The 22,074-nt window shown below is 37.8% G+C and overlaps 3 protein-coding genes across 3 annotated transcripts in view; all 3 read left to right on the top strand.

Moving 5' to 3' along the window:
* Positions 1-2,865, top strand: part of LOC119838819 (Down syndrome cell adhesion molecule-like protein Dscam2) — a 96,305-nt gene extending 93,440 nt beyond the window's left edge. The window contains exons 14-20 of the mRNA XM_038364941.1: positions 12-157; positions 245-380; positions 638-757; positions 1,274-1,450; positions 1,732-1,876; positions 1,967-2,115; positions 2,588-2,865. Coding sequence (XP_038220869.1) covers positions 12-157; positions 245-380; positions 638-757; positions 1,274-1,450; positions 1,732-1,876; positions 1,967-2,115; positions 2,588-2,865 — 1,151 coding nt within the window. The remainder of the gene's footprint in view (positions 1-11; positions 158-244; positions 381-637; positions 758-1,273; positions 1,451-1,731; positions 1,877-1,966; positions 2,116-2,587) is intronic.
* A 186-nt stretch (positions 2,866-3,051) lies between these two features.
* LOC119838781 (Down syndrome cell adhesion molecule-like protein Dscam2) lies at positions 3,052-11,305 on the top strand. The gene is made up of 19 exons (XM_038364882.1): positions 3,052-3,060; positions 3,128-3,195; positions 3,297-3,451; positions 3,606-3,676; positions 3,815-4,037; positions 4,290-4,417; positions 4,638-4,800; positions 5,152-5,278; positions 5,655-5,830; positions 6,139-6,315; positions 6,530-6,739; positions 7,616-7,801; positions 8,089-8,376; positions 8,690-8,843; positions 9,019-9,161; positions 9,530-9,748; positions 10,352-10,480; positions 10,616-10,841; positions 11,254-11,305. The coding sequence occupies exons 1-19, from the start codon at positions 3,052-3,054 to the stop codon at positions 11,303-11,305; spliced, it is 2,904 nt and encodes a 967-aa protein (XP_038220810.1).
* A 4,845-nt stretch (positions 11,306-16,150) lies between these two features.
* Positions 16,151-22,074, top strand: part of LOC119838845 (Down syndrome cell adhesion molecule-like protein Dscam2) — a 112,903-nt gene continuing 106,979 nt past the window's right edge. Inside the window, exons 1-2 of the mRNA XM_038364985.1 lie at positions 16,151-16,223; positions 21,799-21,884. Coding sequence (XP_038220913.1) covers positions 21,842-21,884 — 43 coding nt within the window. The 5' untranslated portion in view covers positions 16,151-16,223; positions 21,799-21,841. The remainder of the gene's footprint in view (positions 16,224-21,798; positions 21,885-22,074) is intronic.

The following is a 22,074-nucleotide window of genomic DNA, read 5'->3' as shown; positions in this document are numbered from 1 at the left end:
TTATATTTCAGATCCACCAAAAATTGCGGGCTTCTCGTTCCCTGCGGACCTAGTAGAGGGTAGCTCCATTCAAGTGCTATGTGGAATCACATCTGGAGACAAACCAGTATATTTCTCGTGGCTAAAAGACGGACAAACAATTCCTTCTGACTTACAGGTTCCATTAAAATTTAAAACATACTTTTTTTGACAAGAAGCTTGTCTCTATAACGATTAGAATAACGTGATAAATTGTTTTTCCTAGGTACAAGAGAAGTCGCTGGACGAGTTCAGTTTCCTGATATTTTCCCACGTGACGTCGAAGCACAGTGGCGAGTACACCTGCGTGGCGAGCAACTCCGCCGCCGAAGTCAACCACACGGCCAGACTTGCGGTCAAAGGTATTGTATATATTGCATCTCTGTAGTTCTATCTTGCAGTATCTGATCTTCTTACTGGTTTATATTCTTCATGTGTTATATTACACATCACTATGATAATCTCTTAAAGCCATATTTATAGTCAGAAGAGAAGAATCTCCATAAATGTCTGTGCCAAATGGGTAATATAGGTGTATCGAATTCTGATAATTCTGAATATTGTAGTGATTTATAACCAAATTATTCATTTTATACAAAATACAAATTAAATTCAACAGTGGCGCCATCTTGGGAGTACGAGCCGCAAGATGTGTCAGTGTTACTGGGGACGCCGATAATGGTGCACTGCGCAGCCAAAGGATACCCGGAACCGAAAATTACTTGGCTGAAAGGACATGGTGAGTCTATGCTATTACAGAAATCCTTAATAATTTAATAAGCTACTTACTTAGTTACCAACAAGAAGGACATAATATAACTATTAAATTATTAAACCTGAAGTTTTTGAGAACATTTTAGAATTATTACTTAATTATATATTAATTTTTTATCTATAAATCGTACCGGAAATAAATAATATAGCAAACAGTTACATGCGATTCCGTACGTTATGGACTTGGGTACTCGTACTTATTGCGTTTCACGTGAGATATTAGTCTTATCTGTGGTACATACTGCCTTTGAGACTCTCTCATCTGTCTCTGTTTTGTAGGAGTAATATAATTTTAAAATAAAGTGGTTTTTATGATATGGTTTTATTTAATGGTAAAAATTAAAAAAAGGCCAGTGGCCATTTACATGTCATCTGTTTTTTTGTAATTATTTTTGAATATTATCTAATGAAATCTGCTGTAATACTGCTTGCATACATCGGTAAGAGCGATTTATGAGATTAATTGTTGTCGATTAATCAGGCTCTAGTCCGAGCGAGTTCCGTCCGCTGTCGGCGGCGGAGGGCGGCGCGGCGGCGCTCGCCAACGGGTCGCTGAGCGCTGGCGCGGCGGCGCGCGCGCTCGAGGGCCGCTACATGTGCCGCGCCGACAACGGCGTCGGCCGCGGCCTCAGCAAGCTCGTCACCGTCGCCGTCAACGGTGAGTGGGGCTGATGGGTGGACTATATACAGTCTGTCTCGTAGTGTTTTTGAAGTATACATAATTTTTCTTTTTGCTAATTCTTTTAATTTTGTTTCTGGAATCATAATACTTGTAGCAAACCCTTCGTATTCCTATTTATTTATAATGTTTATAAAATTTAATTATTGTTAAAAATAATATACCCAACAGCCATGTCATGTTATAGCACAATAATAAACAATATCAATAGATGCGTAAGAATCGTAGTGGTAAATAGCACAATGAAGGTGCATTTGCAGAGCCGGCGCAGTTCGAGTACTCGTCGCGCAACATGTCGGTGCGGCGCGCGGCGGCGGCGGCGCTGCAGTGCGCGGCGCGCGGCGACCCGCCGCTGCAGCTGCACTGGACGCACAACATGCGCCCGCTCGACCTCAACACCTACCGGTACTTGTTGTCTACAAAAACACAGAAGAAAGAAATACATACAAAAGATGTGAGATTTTTTACTAAAATAATTGTATTTATTAATTTAAGGATATCAGTATCAGAGAAGAGGTCCGAAAATGGAGCCGTTTCCGAACTGAACATTGCTCACGCGCAGCGACGAGACTCCGGGGTGTACCGGTGTCGCGCTGAAAACGCGTACGGGCGGGATGAATTGTTGATATATTTAGCTGTACAAGGTACTTTGAGTAGTTTCTTGCATAATTACCTTACCTGCGGTTGAAACCGCGTAAGTCCGTATCCCGTAGGAATATCGGTATAAAAAGTGCCTATGTGTTATTTCAGTTGTCCAGCTATCTACGAAGCAAAATAGTATTATTATTCACCAATAGATGTCAGGAAAAAAAAAACACGAATAAAACACGAATATGACATTTTCTAAAAAAAATTCCTAGCTAGATCGATTTATCGCCCCCGAAACCCCCTATATACTAAATTTCATGAGAATCGTTGGAGCCGATTCCGAGATTCCAATTATATATATATATATATACAAGAATTGCTCTTTTAAAGGTATAAGATATAATTTTTATGCGGTCCAAAAAACTTAGCACGTAACACTTGTATTTATTTGTTTCTTCAAAGCCTAATCTCTAATCTGTCATCTGCGAGAGCGGGAAGTGTTATCGCTCTTAAATCCGTGCACTGCAGAGTTCCCGGAGGCGCCGCGCGGGCTGAGGGTGGTGCGGCGCGAGGCGCGCGCGGCGCTGCTGGCGTGGCGCCGGGGCTTCGACGGCAACGCGCCGCTGCGCGCCTTCCGCCTGCAGCTGCGCGCCGTCGCGCCGCGCTCCGCCCCCGCCGACTGGCGCCTCGCGCCCGCGCGCGACCTGCCCGCGCACGCGCTCACGCATAGGTGCGTAGAGACTTGCCAACTGCACGAATCATATTATATACTAGCTTTACTAGCGACTTTTTGCGTTTATCTATAAATACTTACATTGACTTTCACCCCTCCCCACTGAGAGAGAAAAGTAAATAAAATCCTTCCTCGGAGTAGATGCTATAACCATACCAAGTTTCATCAAAATCTGTTCAATAGTTCTTGCGTGATTCTCATTCGAGATACAGAAACACAATATCGAAAGTACCAGCATCGAGAAAAAATCTATATCAAAATGTTTAATGTACAGAATATGACCCCGACCATTTTAATTATAGTATAGATACTCAGACGCACGTATTTAAATATAGTTATTTTCTCAAATTTTCTTCATCTACATCGCTACATCGTTTCTGACGACGCTGAAGTTGAACAATCGGTAAATAACATTTATTAATGTACCCACCATCATACTCTCACGAAAACTGCTTAAACTAAAAAAATAAACATATTTTTTATATAAAAATTTATCGATTTCAGACAAGAATCATCAGATCCAGATTCCGATGTGATACTAGAATATCGCCTGGATGGCCTCAGGCCCGCGACCGCTTATGCGGTGCGAGTCGCCGCTATTAACGACATCGGCGATAGCGATTACTCTGATTCAGTCATACTAAATACGCTGGAGGAAGGCGAGTAATTTTTTATCCTATTACTTATTATTTATTGTATGCTTAATATATGACTTTTATGAGGATGTCACATACTTTACACAATATATGTTTCAGTTATAAGTTAAATGTTTAAATGAATTCAATTATAAAAAAAGTGTTTTAACATTTCCAGCACCTTCGGAACCTCCTCGCAGCGTGGAAGTATTGGCGGATGCTCCAGGCGAGTTGCTCGTTAAATGGCAGGTAATGAATATTTAAATCCATATTTAAATATTTAAATATGATTTTTTTTCAATAAAATTGAACATCAGCAGTCTTGTAGCTGAAACGAGTTTTAGTTGTCCATGTGAAATATTGGATTACGTGTTGTGCGCGTGCCAGCCGCCGCCGCAGGAGTCGTGGAACGGCGAGCTGGTGGGGTACGCGGTGTGGTGCCGTGGCGCCAACGCGTCGCTGGCGCTGGGCGTGGCGGGCTGGGCGGCGCGCGCGGCGCGGCTCGGCGCGCTGCGTCCCGCCGCGCGCTACGAGCTCAGCGTGCGCGCGCTCAACGCGCTCGGCGCCGGGCCCGCCGCTGCGCCGCTGCTCGCCACCACGCTCGAGGACGGTCAGTGCGCGCACACAACATACACACACGTACTCTCAAAATTCTTTATTTTAATTTGTTGTAATATTTTGTCTTTTAAATTATCTTACACCGATCAAGTTCTCTTAACAATTTTGTTTTGTAATTAAATAAACATTTAAATACAAACAAATTGTATTATAGCAGAACCAATGTAATAATCTTAGTTTGCGCCTTGAAATAAAAAAAATATGGATATTATATTCATGAGGGTAACATTTTTCCCAACTATAGTCCCCGAGGCGCCCCCACAGAACGTGCGCTGCGAGCCGCTGTCGTCGCAGTCGTTCCGCGTGTGGTGGGAGCCTCCGCCGCCGCTCCTGCGTGGGGGACTCATCATAGGATACGAGATATCTTATCGGGTAAACACTCTGAGCCTCATATAATAATTAGGCCCTAATCATAATGCTATTATATTTGAATTTGTGATTTATGAGGGGTTTTTGTTCAATTTATTCAAAATTTAAGTTCGCTACAGGAAGACTGAAACTTCTTAACAGATGCATGATTGACTGATTCCTTACATTAAGGACACTCTAAATTTAACCTCATGATAACATACCGTGTGGCCGTGCGCGGCAGGCGGCGGAGGCGGACGCGGCGGCGGCGTGGGAGCGCGTGTCGGCGGGCGGCGGCGGCGCGGCGGTGGCGGCGCGCGCGGGCAACTACTCGCTGCGCGTCGCCGCGCGCTCCGCCGCCGGCCTGGGCCCGCGCGCCGCGCGCTACTGCAATACGCTCGACGATGGTACGCCCCCTAACTGTGACAATTTGATGCTGTTATGCTAAGCTTATTGTACTAAAAAGCTCGGTAAAAATACTTCTTTTATTTCAAAGAAGGGGAATGCGACGGCGAATAGACGCGTCATTTGATAGTTAGCGGTCAACGTCGCTTATGGGCGATGTTCATATGTGTCAAGAACAACTTTTCTTGAAGGATTATATGTCGTACCTGTTAGATAATACCGAATAAGGAAGTTTGTTTTATAAATGTACTATAGATGGAAAAAACTTCTTTTGAAAAACGCAGGTGTCCACCAAAAATTAAGGTGGTTAGTGGTGGTATTTAAACGCATAAAATTTTTTTATCCCCTTTCAGTTCCAGGTCCTCCCGCTGACGTGAAGGTGTTCCCTCACTCGGAGGACTCGGTCATGCTGAGCTGGCTCCCACCCTTGCAGCCGAACGGCTTGATACGACACTATAGAGTGTATACTCGACCACAGAGGTAGATAACGTTTTTAATTAATAATAATAATAAATTCTTTATTTCGGGGTAACAATTATTAATATTTAAACTAGATTATCTTTGGATTAGCGCCCATTTTTCCACAATTCCAATTCTGTTCTCTCTTTTCCGATTATTTCAAAAATTAACTGAAATTTTTACTTCTATTTAAACTAAATTGCTTTTGACAAATGTAGAGAAATCATATAAATTGAGAAATCTTGTCATAACCAAACTCGATATTATGTATTGTTATGTTTTAAATACTAACTTCATGTTTTTTTCTAAATTATAATTATATTATTTGACTTTCGTTATAGCAATACAACGATATATTTTAAAGTTTTAAATTGACAATAGTGCATGACGACCGCAGGATAGGGCGGCACTCGAGCGAGGTGGTGCTGGTCTCGGAGCAGCAGCAGCGCGCGGAGCAAGCGTTGGTGCTGAGCGGGCTGGCGCCGCGCCGCTACGAGCTGTGGGTCGCCGCCAGCACCGCGGCGGGTGAGGGCGACATGAGCGCCGTCGTCGCCGCCACGCCCAGCGCCACCGGTATGTCCGCTGGTGCACTTCTTTCGCATGTGACATAAATTGGCATCGTGAAAATGTCTAATCTTCTCGATTATGTTTGTTTCCATGGGCAGAGCTCAGCAATAATTATAAATAAAATGAGTCTGTTACAGTTTTTCGACTAAGGATGTTATTCGATATTTAATATTCTATATTTAACATTCTACATTTATTAATTGAAATATTCTGGTGTTACATAATTGGTACAATTTAATTTATTCTATGAAGACTTACCTAGCCTACTCATATGCTATAAGTACTCACCTATAACACTTGCGTTCCTGTACAAGCGGGCGCCAAAATCGCGTCGTTCCCACGGCGCGTGGCGGTGGCGGCGGGCGGCGCGGCGACGCTGCGCTGCGCGGCGGCGGGCGCGACCGGCTCGCGCGGCTGGGCGCGCCGCCGCCCGCCGCCGCCGCACGCCGACCCGCGCCTGCGCCTCGACGGCGACGCGCTGCTCGTGCTCAGTGAGTGCTCGCCTGACCCTCGCCCATACACCATTCATTTGTTAGCTCATGTACAAACATGTTTTATGAAGTTATTTTTTGTCATTCATTCATTTACATTCATCTGAGCTCTATTAAATATACTGTCATCAAAAATAAAAAAAAAAAAACATTTCAGTGGTTAATTTGACAATAAATTTTCTATTTAATGTAATAGAGATATCGAATGCGACAGGGGCAACATTTGTACCAATCGCCTTACCACCCGCAGAAGCCGAGCCGTCCCTGGCGGACAACTACACGTGCACAGTGCGCAACCGCTGGGGCGAGGAGCACGCCACGTGGGAGCTGGTGACGCTGAGCGCGCCGCCGCGCCCGCGCCTGCGCCTCTCCGCCGCCTCGCCCACGGCGCTGCTGCTGGCCTGGGACGCCACAGGGGCTGAAAGTCAGTGCTATTTCATTGCATCTATGTTCTTGTCTGCACAGAAAGCGGAAAATCATTTAATAAAATATTAAGAGTTTACCATAATTTTAAAAATAATACGAGATAAATTGTTCGGAATAGATAATTTAAAATTATAAATATTTTGAGGGTAGCGATTGATGCGATGTATTCATACGGCGGTAGTCGTTGTCGAGTCGTCGTATTCGTGAAGTTGTAAAAAGACGTCGTCTGTCGCCTCTCATGTAATCACGCGCGGATCGCGTGCTAATAAACATTATATTCAAAAGCCTCTCACGGGAAGTTTCGGTTGCTTTTTAATTGTTTTATATTATCTAATAATCATAGCGCTACGTTTGTGTATGGTAAGATTCGGTGCGTTATAAATCTAGTAAAGGCGACGCAATGTGCCTCAATGTGTTGAAGTGGTTACGTTCTAAGTTAATTTCATATTTTTTTATATTATTTTGATACATCTTGTTACATCTAGTATCCCTTTATATATAGTTAACCTCCCAATGGTGCCCTATTGTTTTTTATACTGTTTGACCAACCGACATACCACGTGCATGTGCTGTGCCACGTGTTAGAAGGTATGTACCTAGGGCTTAACCTTAACGCTAACGCTTCATTATTGTTATTTTGGAAAGTTGTATCACGGCCGCCGATCCGTTCTTGGTGATACAAAAATATTCTGTTGACATAGTGACGTATTTTTTTTTTGGGAATTTTCAATGAGTGTAATTTTCAATTTGCAATATGTATGCAAAAAGTATCCGGCCATCGTATTATCTCAGCTTTCATGCATTTAGTAGGCAACATCACAAGTCTATCCGCTGAAGCGTGAATGATATTTGAAAGTGTGACGCCTCGCGGCAGGTTACACGCTGGAGTGGGCGCGCGGTGAGGGCCCGCGGGCGGCGCGCGAGGAGCGCGGCGAGGCGCGCGGCGCGGCGCTGCGCGGGCTGGCGTGCGGCGCGCGCTACCGCGTGTGGCTGCGCGCGCACGGGTCCGCCGGCGCCTCTCCGCACAGCGACGTGCTGCTCGCCAACACTCTGGGCGGCCGTGAGTGCACTGGGTTACGTAGAGTAGGAGCAAAGCGACTCGGGTGCCTCGGTCGGTCGGTCGGAGGCACCTGAGGCGCCTGAAGGAAACATTCGTCTTCGCTACAATCGCCTTTCGCTACAATTCTCGCAACGTTCCTCCCACATATAATAGAATCTATGCTCTCTGAATAGATTTTCCTAGGGATAAAAACCAAAATTAAAACTGTGTGTTTAGTTTCTTTCACAAGTTCTATTTAATTACATACTTACTGTATCGTATGAACAAAAGTGTTAAATATGTTTCAGTATCAAAAGCGGCGCTCGAGAAACACCTCATATCCACCAATAGCAGTTGCGTGCGACTTAACCTCCTCACTTGGGACTGCAACGGATGTCCCTTGATCCACTTCATTATTTCTATCAAAGGATTCGACGAATTCTCCTGGAGATCTGAGACAGTACAGTTAGAGCCTCATCCATTTGTCTTTTGTGACCTGCGGCCGGCCATGTGGCACCATTTGAGAGTGGTCGCCACCACTACCGCGGGAGTTACCACGGCTACATATTATTTTTCGACGCTCACGGAAACTGGTGGTAAGATAATATAATATTTTAAATACTTGAAAAATAATAGTACATCCTAAAATTATACTCTGTCCTGGTATCGCTACAATTTTTTATCAAAGATCTAAAAAATCTTAAGACATAACAGCTAACCAAACGCTTTTCTTTTGACAATTAGTAATTACGCTCTCATAGGTCCTTTGAGCTGGAATCGTTAGCGTCGTGATTTATTAACATTTCGTATATAAATGTATAGTTCTATTTGGATTTAGTCACAATACGAATATGTGAGTACATCCAAATGGACCGATACACAATGGTAACGTGGGTGCGCATGTGACAGAGCGCATCCCGGCGCCGGCGCAGTTCCCGGCGGGCGCGGCGGACGCGGGCGGCGCGGGCGGCGCGGGGGGCGCGGGCGCGCTGGCGCTGCTCGCCGCCGCCGCCGCGCTCGCCACCGCGCTGCTGCTGCTCGCCGTCATTGTGTACAAGAGGAGGTCACTGTTCTCTATACTTACGTTCTTGTTTTAGTACATGTGGTAGTAGGCTATTGGGAGAATATTTTGTGTAGCCACAAAACTTTTGCCGCTTATTATAGAATACAAATGTTTTTATATATTTTTTTTAATTAACATTAAAGTTATAAATTGCGTATTGTATTTCTTCCTGCAGCACAGCGAAGTGTTTCAGGAAGGGCTACGAGCCGAGCAGCGTTTCGGAAGAAGACAAGTCAGTGGAGAAGCGTGATAATAGAAGGAACTGTCAACAAGTCTACACCTCGTCACCGATTAAATCTAGTAAAAAAGAGCAACAGGGTAAGAATTCCTAATTATATAAATAATGTTAATATTCAGTAAAGCATAATTAAGACGAATGCAGTAAAAGTTTTGAAACTTACATTTATTTATATTTCGTTGATTTACTTCAAAATTTTCATACATATTTAGTAATAGGTGATTATTTCATGTAACAATTAGAATAAATTGTATTTTTTATTTATATACATTCGCATTATAATTCACATTATTAGCCTTGTATAGAATACTTAGTCATTCTGATGCTTCAAATGTGTAACCGTATATATAATGCGTGATGCTAATAATAATTATTGATTAGGCAATCTTTGAAAAGTCAACGTTGGCCCCACCTTACGTGTTTATAACGCCATTATCAAAACTGACAGAGATGTACGAGATAAGCCCGTACGCGACGTTCAGCATGTCGAGCGGCGCCGTGTGCAGCGAGGGCGGCGCGGGGGGCGCGGGGGGCGCGGGTGTGGGCGCGGGGGGCGCGGGCGGCGCGGCGGCGAGCGGCACGCTGCGCACGTTCGGGCGCGCCGAGCCCGCGCCGCTGAGCGCCGCGCCGCCGCGCGCGCGCCACCACCACGACCCCGCCGACTCGGGTGCGTATGACGTATATGTTATCAGTAGTGTATGAAACCTACGAATTGTGTACAAATAATAGGAAATGTTTACAATGTTGTTTCAAATATTATTTTATATACATAATATCATTACAATTTCCTTTGCTTTCAGCGTTTAAAAGTATATTAGAAAGTTAGATGTAAGAAAGTTAGGAGTAAATAGTTACCAAGACTCCACTATTGGGCGGCACTATATCAATAAAATCATAAGACCTCGTGTTGAGTACGTATGTATATACGTACGTGTATAGGTATCAACGTAACGTGCTTTTAATACTTAACTGTACCAAGCCGGATGCAATGCCGTCTGAGGCCCATATTCTTTTCCTTACCCTTCCCAATCCTTTCCTTTATTTCTCTCGTCAATCATTTCTTCATTCCCTACTTTTCTAAGTTTATATCTTAGTTGAATTCAATACTATAAGAAGTATTAAATTATTCAAAGACCTTGTGGCTATTTGTCAATACAAGCCCGTTAATGAAGTTGACAACATTTTACATGGGATAATTTTGATGGGTTGAATAATAGCAATATCTACCTACCAAATGATTAACAAAATGATTGTTACACCTGACACACAGACGAGTACAGCCTGTCGCGCGCGATGACTCTGATGGTGCGGCGCGGCGAGTCCGACTCGGAGTCGAGCGGCTCGCCCTGCGCCGAGTGCAGCGGAGCCGCCTACCGCGCTTGCGCGCAGCCCGGCAAGGGTACGTTAGCCCCCTTTTATTATGAAAAAGAATTCGTCGTAGAAGAATATAGGAGGTCGGTTATGTACTGGACTAATAAATATGTCTCCAGGGGGGTATTTTGTTAATGATATAAAGTTAAATTATGACAAATAGATTTAATCGAAGGCAAATTAATAATGTCTCCAGTAGAGGTTGGTATGAAGGGTGAGCAGTACGCCACGTTTCCAGCGGAGGAAGTGTTCCGCGGCGTGACGGACTCGAGCGCGGAGTCGTGCGCGTCGGCCGCGCGCCTCCCCGCGCGCCGCCGCCCGCGCCGCCACGCGCCCCCCGCCGCCCACGCCGCCGCCGCCGCTGCCGCCGCTGCCAACGGCGCCGCCAGGTCCGCATACATACTGATAATATAGAACTGGACCGATTTTAAAAATTATGCAAATGCTGTGGGATAAATATTGGATATAATAATTTGAATTCTAAATATATGTTATGGATGCATTGTACATGTACAAAAAAACAATGTTTACAATTTAGCAAAGTGCCTTTTTTCTATCTCATCCTAGGTGCTCTGATTTAATTCAACAAAATGAAGATTTTTCGCAGAATTTATTAAAACGCCCTCTAGGTAAGGGTTACGCAACAAGAATGTTATGGGCCTAAATGAGTTTTTGAATATAGCGCCACCTTGTAGCGTGCTGTATAAATACAAGCTTATTTTCATGTTATTGACACGTAATAGTTCTGCAATTTTGATCTAGATGGAAATGTTTTAAAAATCTGTTTAATGATATCTGCAGATACCCGCAGCGCCAGGAACAAGAGAGGCGAGATTTTACAATACACGTTTGAGGAACGACAATAAAGACTGCTATAAGCGACTAGAAATAATTATTATTGTTAGTAGATTATACATTAAAATTTGTTGTTTCATTTGTAACAAAGTTAAAGTTTCTAATTTTGTAATTAACTCGAATTATTCGCGGCCTATTTGGATGTTATATAAAGATGTATCTATCATCGACAAAAAAAATAACAAAATTGTAAATTTCGAAATATTTTTTTGATACGTAATAGGTACTGAATAGTTTTGTTACTGTATATTTAAGGATAACCACACAATACGAGGCATTGTATTAATTTCATATCGAGTTGCTTTGGACTTTGCTCTTAGTTTATATTCAAAAGGTACTGAGGAATACCACTAGTCAAAATATACAACTGACTTTTCGACTGTTTATTTTATGTGAACGTTTGTATAATAATAATTAATGTTAAGACTTTTTAAGCTATTATATTATTTAGTTATATAATTAGCGAGTCTTGTATGATTGCTCAATTTTTTATAAGGTATTATGTTAATTGTGCCAAAATACACTGCCGACCCTGTAAATACCAGTCTAGATGATAATAAAGTTTTAAGATTCGCTGTTGTCTTTCATTTCAGTTTGCACCACCATTACATAGTAAAATAAGTCAGATAAATTTTTTTGATGTATTTTATTATTAGATCTATCAGTGCACATTTATGTTAGCCGAACTAAAAAGTTATACATACTCAACAAGGTATGAAACAAACAAATCCGAACTATGACATATGCATTTTGAGTCAGATCGGCTGAACAGAGTTCGGTGAATTTTTTCATAGAATTAGGGGAGAACATCATAGGTTAAGGCGTGACACAGTTTGCATTATATTCTATTCTATTATTTGCGCACGAGTAGAAAGTTCCAGTTCATCGATAAAACGTCAAACTCAGTTATAAAACAGCGAAAACACGTAGTTAGCAATTCCATTCCGTTACCGCCAATCTCAAAAGTGTAACAGACAGTAAGGAGTGTTGTGCTTTGGTTTTGTGAGTGCGCTTAGAGCGCCCGGCGGCGAGTCGAGGGTCGGGCTAATTGGACACCCGCAGGACCCGCTCTATCAATGTCTCAGCATTGCCGAAATACCATGATGGCAGGTACCTAATGTTTGTGGTACATGAAGTTTTATTTATGAGATTTACTGTTGAATATTAACGTTCTGCTGTTTAATCAGTTTGTCAGCAGTAATATATGAAGGTGAGGTAGCACCATACAAAGCGTGGAATGTTAGTATAATTACTACCACTCGTTAGTTGAAAGGTTAAGACCTTCAAATTAACAGTTTCCCTTGCACACAGCAACAATATGTCAAAGATAAAAATACTTATAATTAGGTAAAGTTTTGTTTTAAAGAGCATTTATAAAGGAGCTTTCATCATAAAACACGTACAAATTGTTTTATTTGATTTTAGAAAATCATCAAAAGTGTCAGTATGTAAAATTAAATTCCCTCCGGAAATATTAAATTTATTTGTAAAATACTGAAATAGCTGCAATAAATTATATCCAAACAAAGCTGTCACGTTGTCATTGGCAGCGGAGGTCAATTCTCTTTGTCCCTCGTGCGATCGGCACTCGAGTGATGACGTTCGGTTATATCTACATGTATGTATATACAGAATGCCTTTATATTGCAAATATTCAAAGAAAATATACGTTCAGTGGATTTGCGTTGTTTTAACGAAATTCCATTCTAATTTATTACGTTTATTGTATTTTGTAATTTTTAATTTCTATTTTGCAAATATTGTGTTATGTATATTTCAGAACAAAATGTAAATTTTAGATAGTAATAAGTTGAAAATTATACGAAAATTTATTACTACCTACGTACACGGAGATGTATATTGTGTTAAAATAAGCTGTTTGATATTGAATCGAGGAGGTAAATTTCTTCGGAACCTATCTCGAAGTGAACACATAATGAAAATACAATTGTTTATATTATTATTTACTCATTATAGAGAGTATTTATAAGAATTTAACACATTCTGTTTATAACTCTTGATTTGAAGAAGAACTGAACTGAAGAAGAGAAGAACCAAGTAGCAGTTCCATCTGAAACTAGGAATTAGAATAATATTATCGACAAAAAATAATGTTTGACGATTTTACTTATTTATTGGTGTATAAAATTCTCAATTTATGCATATCTTTGTCTTAAAATTTCCCATCTCTTAATTGTCCCTTTCCTAAGGCAGATAAAATGGACCCATTGTACTTAATAAAACTTTTTGCATAAATGACTCCTACTTCGGCATTCGTTATTGTCTCCCTTGCAAGGATACTGGTCTCCAGTCAAATTTTTAGATGGCAAACCTCTACCCAGACTAAGTTGAGATTGGATATGATATCTCGTATATCGTATATTTTTTTACGTTATCTATTACCGATTCGAGCAATGGAAATGTGATTAGTTTTAATATATAATTCCATTGTTGTTTTGTCTTTCCCCTCCCGCACCCATGACCTATTAATAAAAGTTGTATACTGAAACCACTAAGGCATAATTGTAACTAAGGACAAAGAAATAAAGCCTTTAAATACCAGTGTTAAATCTAACTATACATGACTCATTGTATTGAAAAGAAAAAGTTTTGAGTTATCAAGGATCCAGGTCAGTTGGAGTTGGTAGAATTTGCTTGACCCTTTGTTATAAGACTTAGTTGTTCAATGTTTTTCTGGGAACTTGATCGAGGCTTACCTTTGTGTCTATTATTTAACGTTATTTATGTACGGGCTCTAATGAGAACAGTCAGAACTCTTGTTTGTACTAAAATATATTATTTAACAGTGAATCATACACAGGTTCTTGTAAAGTAAAAGGAAAATATACATATGTTCGCAGACCGATATTATTTTATTCAATGAAATAATAATACTCAATAGCGTATAATAATAGAACAATGAGACCACGGATGATTACTTTGCGTTAAAGTGAAACGTGTGAAGTTTAACTGTTATATTATAAAATCTTAACTGTTACATAATATCGTTTTGATACACTGCCCAAATCACAGCACACAGCCACAACTTAGTTTAAGTGTAAAGTTTTAACCGCAAAATTAATTGGATATCAATTCCATTTTTATAATGCCTTCCTTCACAAGATGCTCTTATCAAAAATCTCTAGCCATGTTGAATGGTATTGTATACTTCGATTGAATATTTAATTAAAACATTATCATTGGCACTTTGGGTTTGTTACATTCTTTCATATCTCGAAATCATATTATTTTAGAAGGAATACAAAAGACCGGTTTAAATGATAATTTAAACCAGATTATTTCTACAATAATTTTTGTTTTTATATAATTATTGTTTTTGTATTAGAATGTGACAACTCACGAATCGTAAGACGAATATTGTATGCGCGTAATGTTTGAATATACCTCATAAGTACTTTAGCGTGCTAGTTCACAGGAGACTTAATTATTTCTGTGAAGTACTACATCAAAGTCATCGAGACTAGAACATGATGCTCCTGTCCCTCGTCAAAAGACATCACACATAATTTAAGACCCTTTTATAAAGGACAAAGAATGACTGGATAATGTCTTGAGAAAAAAGTATGGAAATATAATGATATTGTAGGAGAAAGTTTGAGGCTACATAAATTTAGACTTATTTGAAGAGTGTCACGAAATGTAACATATTTAAGCAAACATTTATTTGATTCTAGAGAATTTTCTAGAAAGTTCTAGAGAAGGACTCTAATAGTTTAGTGATTATCATTTTTTCATTTGCATAATATAATAACTTTGGACTTCTCTAACACGTGGACTGTAAGAAATAATTAGTACGATTTAAGACGCGTTTGATTTCAATTTTAAGCAAATATAATGCTGGAACTTGACGATATCCACAAAACGTAATATTTTCCTTCATCTTTATTAATTAAGGCGTTTTCAAAGACCTGGCACGAACATAAGGGCTCCACACACTCATACTGCTCAAAACACGACTTATTTCCTTTCTCTACACGCAGTAAGAGTCCTTTACCTTACCCAAGAACTTCAAAAGCGCGCATTTCCTGGCAAAATTAACGGCTACCCAGTCCGAGAAATGCAATTTTATGTGCATACATTCAAGACTCAAAATTCGATCAGCGCCTGCAAATATATTCGTAGGATTTCGCGCATGCGCTGAAATCAAGGCAGCCATTTTCAAAAACACACACACATAGACATGTGATAGAGGAGTTACGTTTGAATAATACACACACAAAAAATGTATCAAATTCACTTGCGGCTGTGTGCGTGCGTTTGTTTAGTGTGTGAGGGATGCTGAGTAAAGTCTTGACTACAATGTAGTTGAATTTGATATACGCGTCTTGTTGTTTTAAGGAGGATGGGAAATTTTAAATCAAAGAATAATTCTTGTTCAATATTATTTTATTTCTGTAATGTTTTAGGGCATATGATTTAAAAAATTTGTGGACATTAATATTTTTGAATAAAACATTTAAGTTTTGTAAACTTCATTTGTATATAGTGCTTATGTAATAATATATATATAAAGGCATTTCAAAAATATTAAAATTAATAAAATTTTGGATCCATTTTATTATGTTTATTTATTATAATTTTTTTAGGAAGGATTAATAGAGCTACTAAAAGTATCTATTTATATTTTATACACATTAACTTGATTTTTCTGCTAAACCAACAACTTAACTTTAATACTTAAAAATCACAACACGACTTATAACCAAGACAATCACTGTCACAAACCGCAACACCCACAAACAATTAAAACATTTAGGAAAATTCATCTGAACTCAGCTCAATAGATGACCTGACCTGGCTTCCACGCAGAGATTTAGTCAGGCTGTAGCCGCCGCGCCAGGCGGTCCCGCGTCCGCGTCAAACCGTCCTCTAGGAAAATAGAAAAATACAACTAGGTACGTAGCATCCTTGCGGGGTTGAGGTCTCCACGAGTGCCTGTCAAGTTTCCGAGTTGCGTATTTGATGTGGTCCCGATCAGCTGATGCGTAGCGTTGAGTGGAGCTCGAGTGAAGTTTTCAGAACTCGAAAGAGTTTGTGAAATGGTACATATACAGAGTTGACAGTAATTACTGTATGTACGATAACTTCATATTTATCTAAGGTTCTGCGAGTGACCTATTTACTAAATGCGATGTGCACCAACAACAGATGACAGAACCGATTTTTGCTCCACGTGGATTCCTGATAACGTTGTTTATACTGCTGTCCCGTTTAGTTAAAAGCATAATATTGAATTATGTTTGCGTTTGCTATAAAACAAATATGCAGATTGCAAAAAAGTATACAATAAATAAGAAGTTTGTATCATAACGATAAATTGGCAAGTCTCTCATATTAAACCATTATTTGGTAAAGATGGTAGCTTTCTTATAGATAAACAGTAAAATAATTTTTAAATCAAATGTGGAGCTAATGAGTAAACGATAAACAATCAAAATAATCTTTATAACATATGTATAGATTTAAAAATCTAGCCTTTACAATATCAGATTTTTACACTCTTTACATACACAACAAGTTTCGCGACTTTTTTCGAATTGACCCGAGATAAAAATAAATCAAAGTATAGCTTTCTACCTGATAATATTTCATAAAATACAAAAGTTCGAATTTATTACACAGGTTTGACCTACAAACCAATCTTATGTAGTTACCATATAAATATACACGGTTAGCATACCAACCTAGTAGAACCTTGGAATTCTTAAAAAATAAATCTCTCCTAGGCAACCTTAATGATAGTTGGAAATGTAATAGATTAATTATTTATCTAACTATCTGTCTATACTTTAAATGATTCAAAATGTGGCTCATGCATTATTTAATTCACTCGACAAGACAAACAAACAGCTAAAAAAAATATAGATATTTAGAAACTAAGCCTTATCATTTAGACTGTGATGTTATTTATCCCAGTTTTTTAAATACTTGACAGTAACGTAATGGTTTCTTTTACAATTTTAAAGCTTTAATGTACAATGAAATATAAGTAAGATGTAATAATTTAAACTATTCAGACTTTGTGAGATGTAAAAATATCCACTATTGATTCTAAATACCACCGAGCACTGTCTGTAAATCAATTTAAATACGATTGATTCATCAAATATAAAACTCTACAGGACAGTAGAACAATGTATAATTTACTTAAATTAATTGATTTCACATTTTATCGTTTACAAGCTAAATAAAGAACATTACACACACCATATGAAAAATTATGTTCACCTTGTCTTATTTAAAAGATAAATGTAGCGTTGGTAGAGCTTTAAAGGCAGCAGCATAATATTGTATAAATGAAACTTCGATATCGAATAAAGCAATATAATATCAGTGAATCCTTCCAATTTATATTTCATTTCGATATGATGAAGTCGCATTACCGAATTTAAAAAAAAAACAAGTGCGAGTTGAATACTGTGAGATCCTGCGAAAATCACAAGACAGCTGTTTATTTTTATATTGAAATATTCTGTGTTTTATACTTCAACATGTTTAAATAAAATAGAAAAGAAACAAATAGGTTTCTTATGATATTAATACAATGTAGCAAATGATAAAAGTAGGACATGATATTTTATTTCGGTTATTAATTCAAAAGCGAAACACAAAAAGTAAGAGTATAGGAGGTACTCTTCCAGCACTACATTTATTTAAACAGCTTAATTATATCCCTTTGACAGCAAGATATATTTAAATTCAACTAATAATGTAAGTTTTAAAACTCTTTTATAGTGTAAAATAATTGTTGCTATTAATATGAAAACTCTTTCAATCATAGTTTGACATTGTATCTACTACTCCAAAAAGGTGTAAATTTTGGTAACCATAATACAAGCAGAATTTGTATACGTTTATTGTTATTGTTGAAATTTTTCTATTCAAGCCCGCTCTTACGTGACAATTGTTATAACGAAGCTTTTACGAGGGTTCTTCGATGTAATATACAAAAAAAACTTCACCTTTTTTAGTTTACTGGTTATGTGGAGATGTAAGAATGTTACATTTTGAATATTTCTTTATCTTATACTAACAACTTACCCACGACTTGTTTGTGTGCTTTATATTTTAATGAGCAAGAGATCATGCGGATATGCCTTTATAATTATAATTTGTTTTCATTATAAAATTCATATTTGTCTAATATATCTACGAAGAAAAAAATACAATAAAACAAATTACGTAAACTTAAAATGAACATTAGTTAATCACATCAATACTTTGAAATACATTGATGCATTTTTTTCTTTGTTTTAATGTCGTTGAATAAATGTTCTTATAAGATTTTTTTATCACGAGCAACCCGGGCAATTTAAAATTATACAAACGCTGTGAGCTAAGCGCACCACTAAAATAGAAATAAATAGGCGGTAAAGGTTTCCCACTTATAAGATGAGAGCAAGGTAGGGTGCAAAACTAGTACACATTGCCCGTATGTTCATAAAGACAAGTTTCACACAGTAATAACAAAAAAATCCGATACTTTCATACAGTTCTGTTTTTGTTGAGTTATTGTTATCATATTGAAAACTTTTAAAAAGCTCTCGGTTACGTAAACAAACCTTCAATTTATATTCAACAACTTTGAATTTTAGCTTCACTAAGGATACTTGGAATTATAAAACCTATATTTAAGTTAAAATGTTTTTTTTTATTTATTATAATTGCTTCTTTTCATTGGTAAAGAAATCAACGGAGATTGAATTAGTTATAATTATTCAATACATATTTCTTGATTCCATAAAATTCTATAAAAATGAGACCTATGTAAATTTTTTCTTAAGGTCAATTGTTACTTAAGGTGTTAAATATAAAACAATCATTTTATTTCCATCATTATTACGAGTATTAAAAAGGTAAATGAAATATTCGTACCAAGTGATTTGCTAGATAACGAGCAAACAAATATAACATTCATCTCAACTTTTTACGTGTTACATAATTCAAGTATAGAATATACTTTCCACAACAATTGGTCAAGGATGATTACAAGGACTTACGAGTAGTTACCGTTTTTCACCATTCAAATGAAATGAAACTAGGAAAAGTAATTATTTCATACCATTTTTATAACCTTTAACACTTCTGTCTATTCGGTTAGCCTTTCATCAGTCACCTGCGGAAAATGATAAATGAAAAATATAGTATATTCAGTGGAAACACGAACCATAATCCCAACGAGTGTTAAATCATCATTCAGACGGCTGGCTCCCTTTGATCTGGGCTTTAACGTCAAACGATATTTAGAGATAATTGTGTCTCATTTTTATGCACTTCATTGAATCCAATTTTATGAAAGTGTAATTAAAAACACATTGTATATATTTTTATTTGAAGGAACTACGATATTTTCTTACCGGGTTTTCTCTAAAGAACTAATTGTTCTATCAATGAGTGAATGGTATCTCATTGTTGTGTGTTATCGCAAAGCGCTTTCAATGGTTTAGTTGGATGAATTACTTACTGTCTGAGTTTGTATGAGAACTTTGTGAATGACATTAATTAATGAAAACTCTTTCCCTTACATTCATTCTTAATGAATTTTTCACAAAACATCTCATTCATAAGAATGTGTGTGTGCTTGCTTTCTATTTTAATTAATAATTAAATGTAAAGTAGCATTAAGAAATGAACTCTATTAAAGAAATGAGTTATAAGCCGATTGAACTAAGCAAAACCAAAGAATAGATTTATAATTAAACTAACAGAGCTATTTAATTTTTTGAAATAAAACAATATTAAAATACGAAATACAATACTTGAAAATATTACCCACTTCCAGTCTGCCAGGTGCTTTTGTAATTATGTATCCTATACGAAATACAATTAACAAGAAATAGTAATAAAACAACTTAAAAGCCTTCTTCCATTAAATTAGAAATGATATTGAAATTATCGAAATAAATTAATTGATACGAACGAAGTAGATGCCAATTCGCAGACATAAAGCAAATTCGCGAAACCTTTTAAAGAGATAAATCGAATTAAATTTATATTTCTCGTAATCGTAAAATGCCGATGATACTCGGCTAATGGAGGACCCTAATTAGATTTGTCAAGCTTCAAGCACCTGCCTTTATTATCGTTCGTTACGGATTGCATAATTGATTGGGAACTACCCTTAACTTTACAATCGCATGCCGAACTAACGTCTACCGTTTCTCCATTAGAATACAGTTTAAAATGGGATGCGGATTAAAACGCAGCAATTGCAGAAAAAAATTGGAAAGTATCCTAGACTCTGGGACTAATAGAAATTTAAAAATATAATGGGATCTCATTAAGCTGCGGCAGTGAGCCCTCGTTTTATTTTACAGTGAATTTGCTTTGTGATTCATATGAAAATTCTCGTATTATATTCCACGTGCCTGGTGCTCGTTCTCATACTAATTGTTGTGTTGAAGAACGGTTTCTCCTCACCTGTAGAATTCTTTACATTAAATACCTCTTATATAACATTCGAATAGTATATTACAGCTATAGGGAATATACTTTTGTCTCTTATGATTTGATACCTTTAAAGATGATTTTTTCAAATTAAAGGAATCAGAAATACTATTACTGTATTAAAGAGGCTATTGCTGACAACTAAATAGTTAACTAAATAATATATTGACAATAAAATACAATTTTGCATAAATAGATGCTATTATTTAAATTCCAAACTGATTTGGTATCAAGTTACATTTTTTATGAAAAATAATATTATGATCGCCATTACTAACTCAGAGGCGATATCGGAGAAGCCCTGCCACACAAGCATCCATCCAAATAACTACGCAATCTCGAAGTTTGCTTTACATTGCGTGTTTTCAGCGACTCCATAAATTCCGAAGTCGTAAAAAGTGGAAGTGTAATTAAGCCGCCTTATCCGGCCACTCCAGTTTATAAACTCAGTACAAGTCGTCGAGAACTTGGTGATGTGGATTTATGGCGATTTTAATTGTTTTTATCTCGGAGCTTTTATTGATTTTGCGAAGGCCGCCTTTTATCGGATAAGATCGCTCTTGTGAGGTTTTCCATGATTGTTTGTGTTGTATTATTGTATATTTAAATGCGATGTTTGTTAGACCTACAAATGTTGGAAGCTTAGTCTAAATTTATCTATTCAATAGTATTCGTAGTAAAATTATACACGTCCTAGTTGTTTAATACAAACACATTCTAGACAACAGAGCTGGAATACCTTTAACCAAAAAGGGTTTTATAACAGTAATGATTTGCATATAATAACATACTTTTATTTGGATTTTATATCGCATTTTAAACACGTTCATAGCGCTTATATCGCAACAACGAAATTTTATTTTATTTATCATATGTTTTCACAAATTTGTTTATATGGTTTTGTTAAATTTTAATAGGTAAGGTGAGGTACTATTGGACACGTATTTTACTGTTATTATATGTATGTAGTGTTAGGGAGTCCATCCCAATGTATGGAGGAATAAGGAGTCTCTTTTGTTCCAGATCGTGTAGCACTGAGCCAGCGATGTGAGACGAACGCGTCAAAATGGTCTCGTGGGTTGTGTCAGTGATTGTTTTGTTTATCATGGGTAAGTGGTTTATTTATTATATATATTTATTAAGACTTAAATGCTTCTTATCTTTTTTGGAGTGATTCAACGTACAAAAATTTGTTATCGCATTTAGAAATAATGATTATTACAAGTAGTAGTACAGCCACCTATGAAAGGCTGCCCCGCCGCTAACGAAAAATCCCAGTTTTGCTCCATCGTGCCGGTT

This window comes from Zerene cesonia, unplaced genomic scaffold (genome assembly GCF_012273895.1).
Source record: "Zerene cesonia ecotype Mississippi unplaced genomic scaffold, Zerene_cesonia_1.1 Zces_u005, whole genome shotgun sequence".
Classification (NCBI taxonomy): Eukaryota; Metazoa; Arthropoda; class Insecta; order Lepidoptera; family Pieridae; genus Zerene; species Zerene cesonia.
Note: the sequence above shows the minus strand (reverse complement) of the source record. Positions and strands in the feature narration are given on the sequence as shown.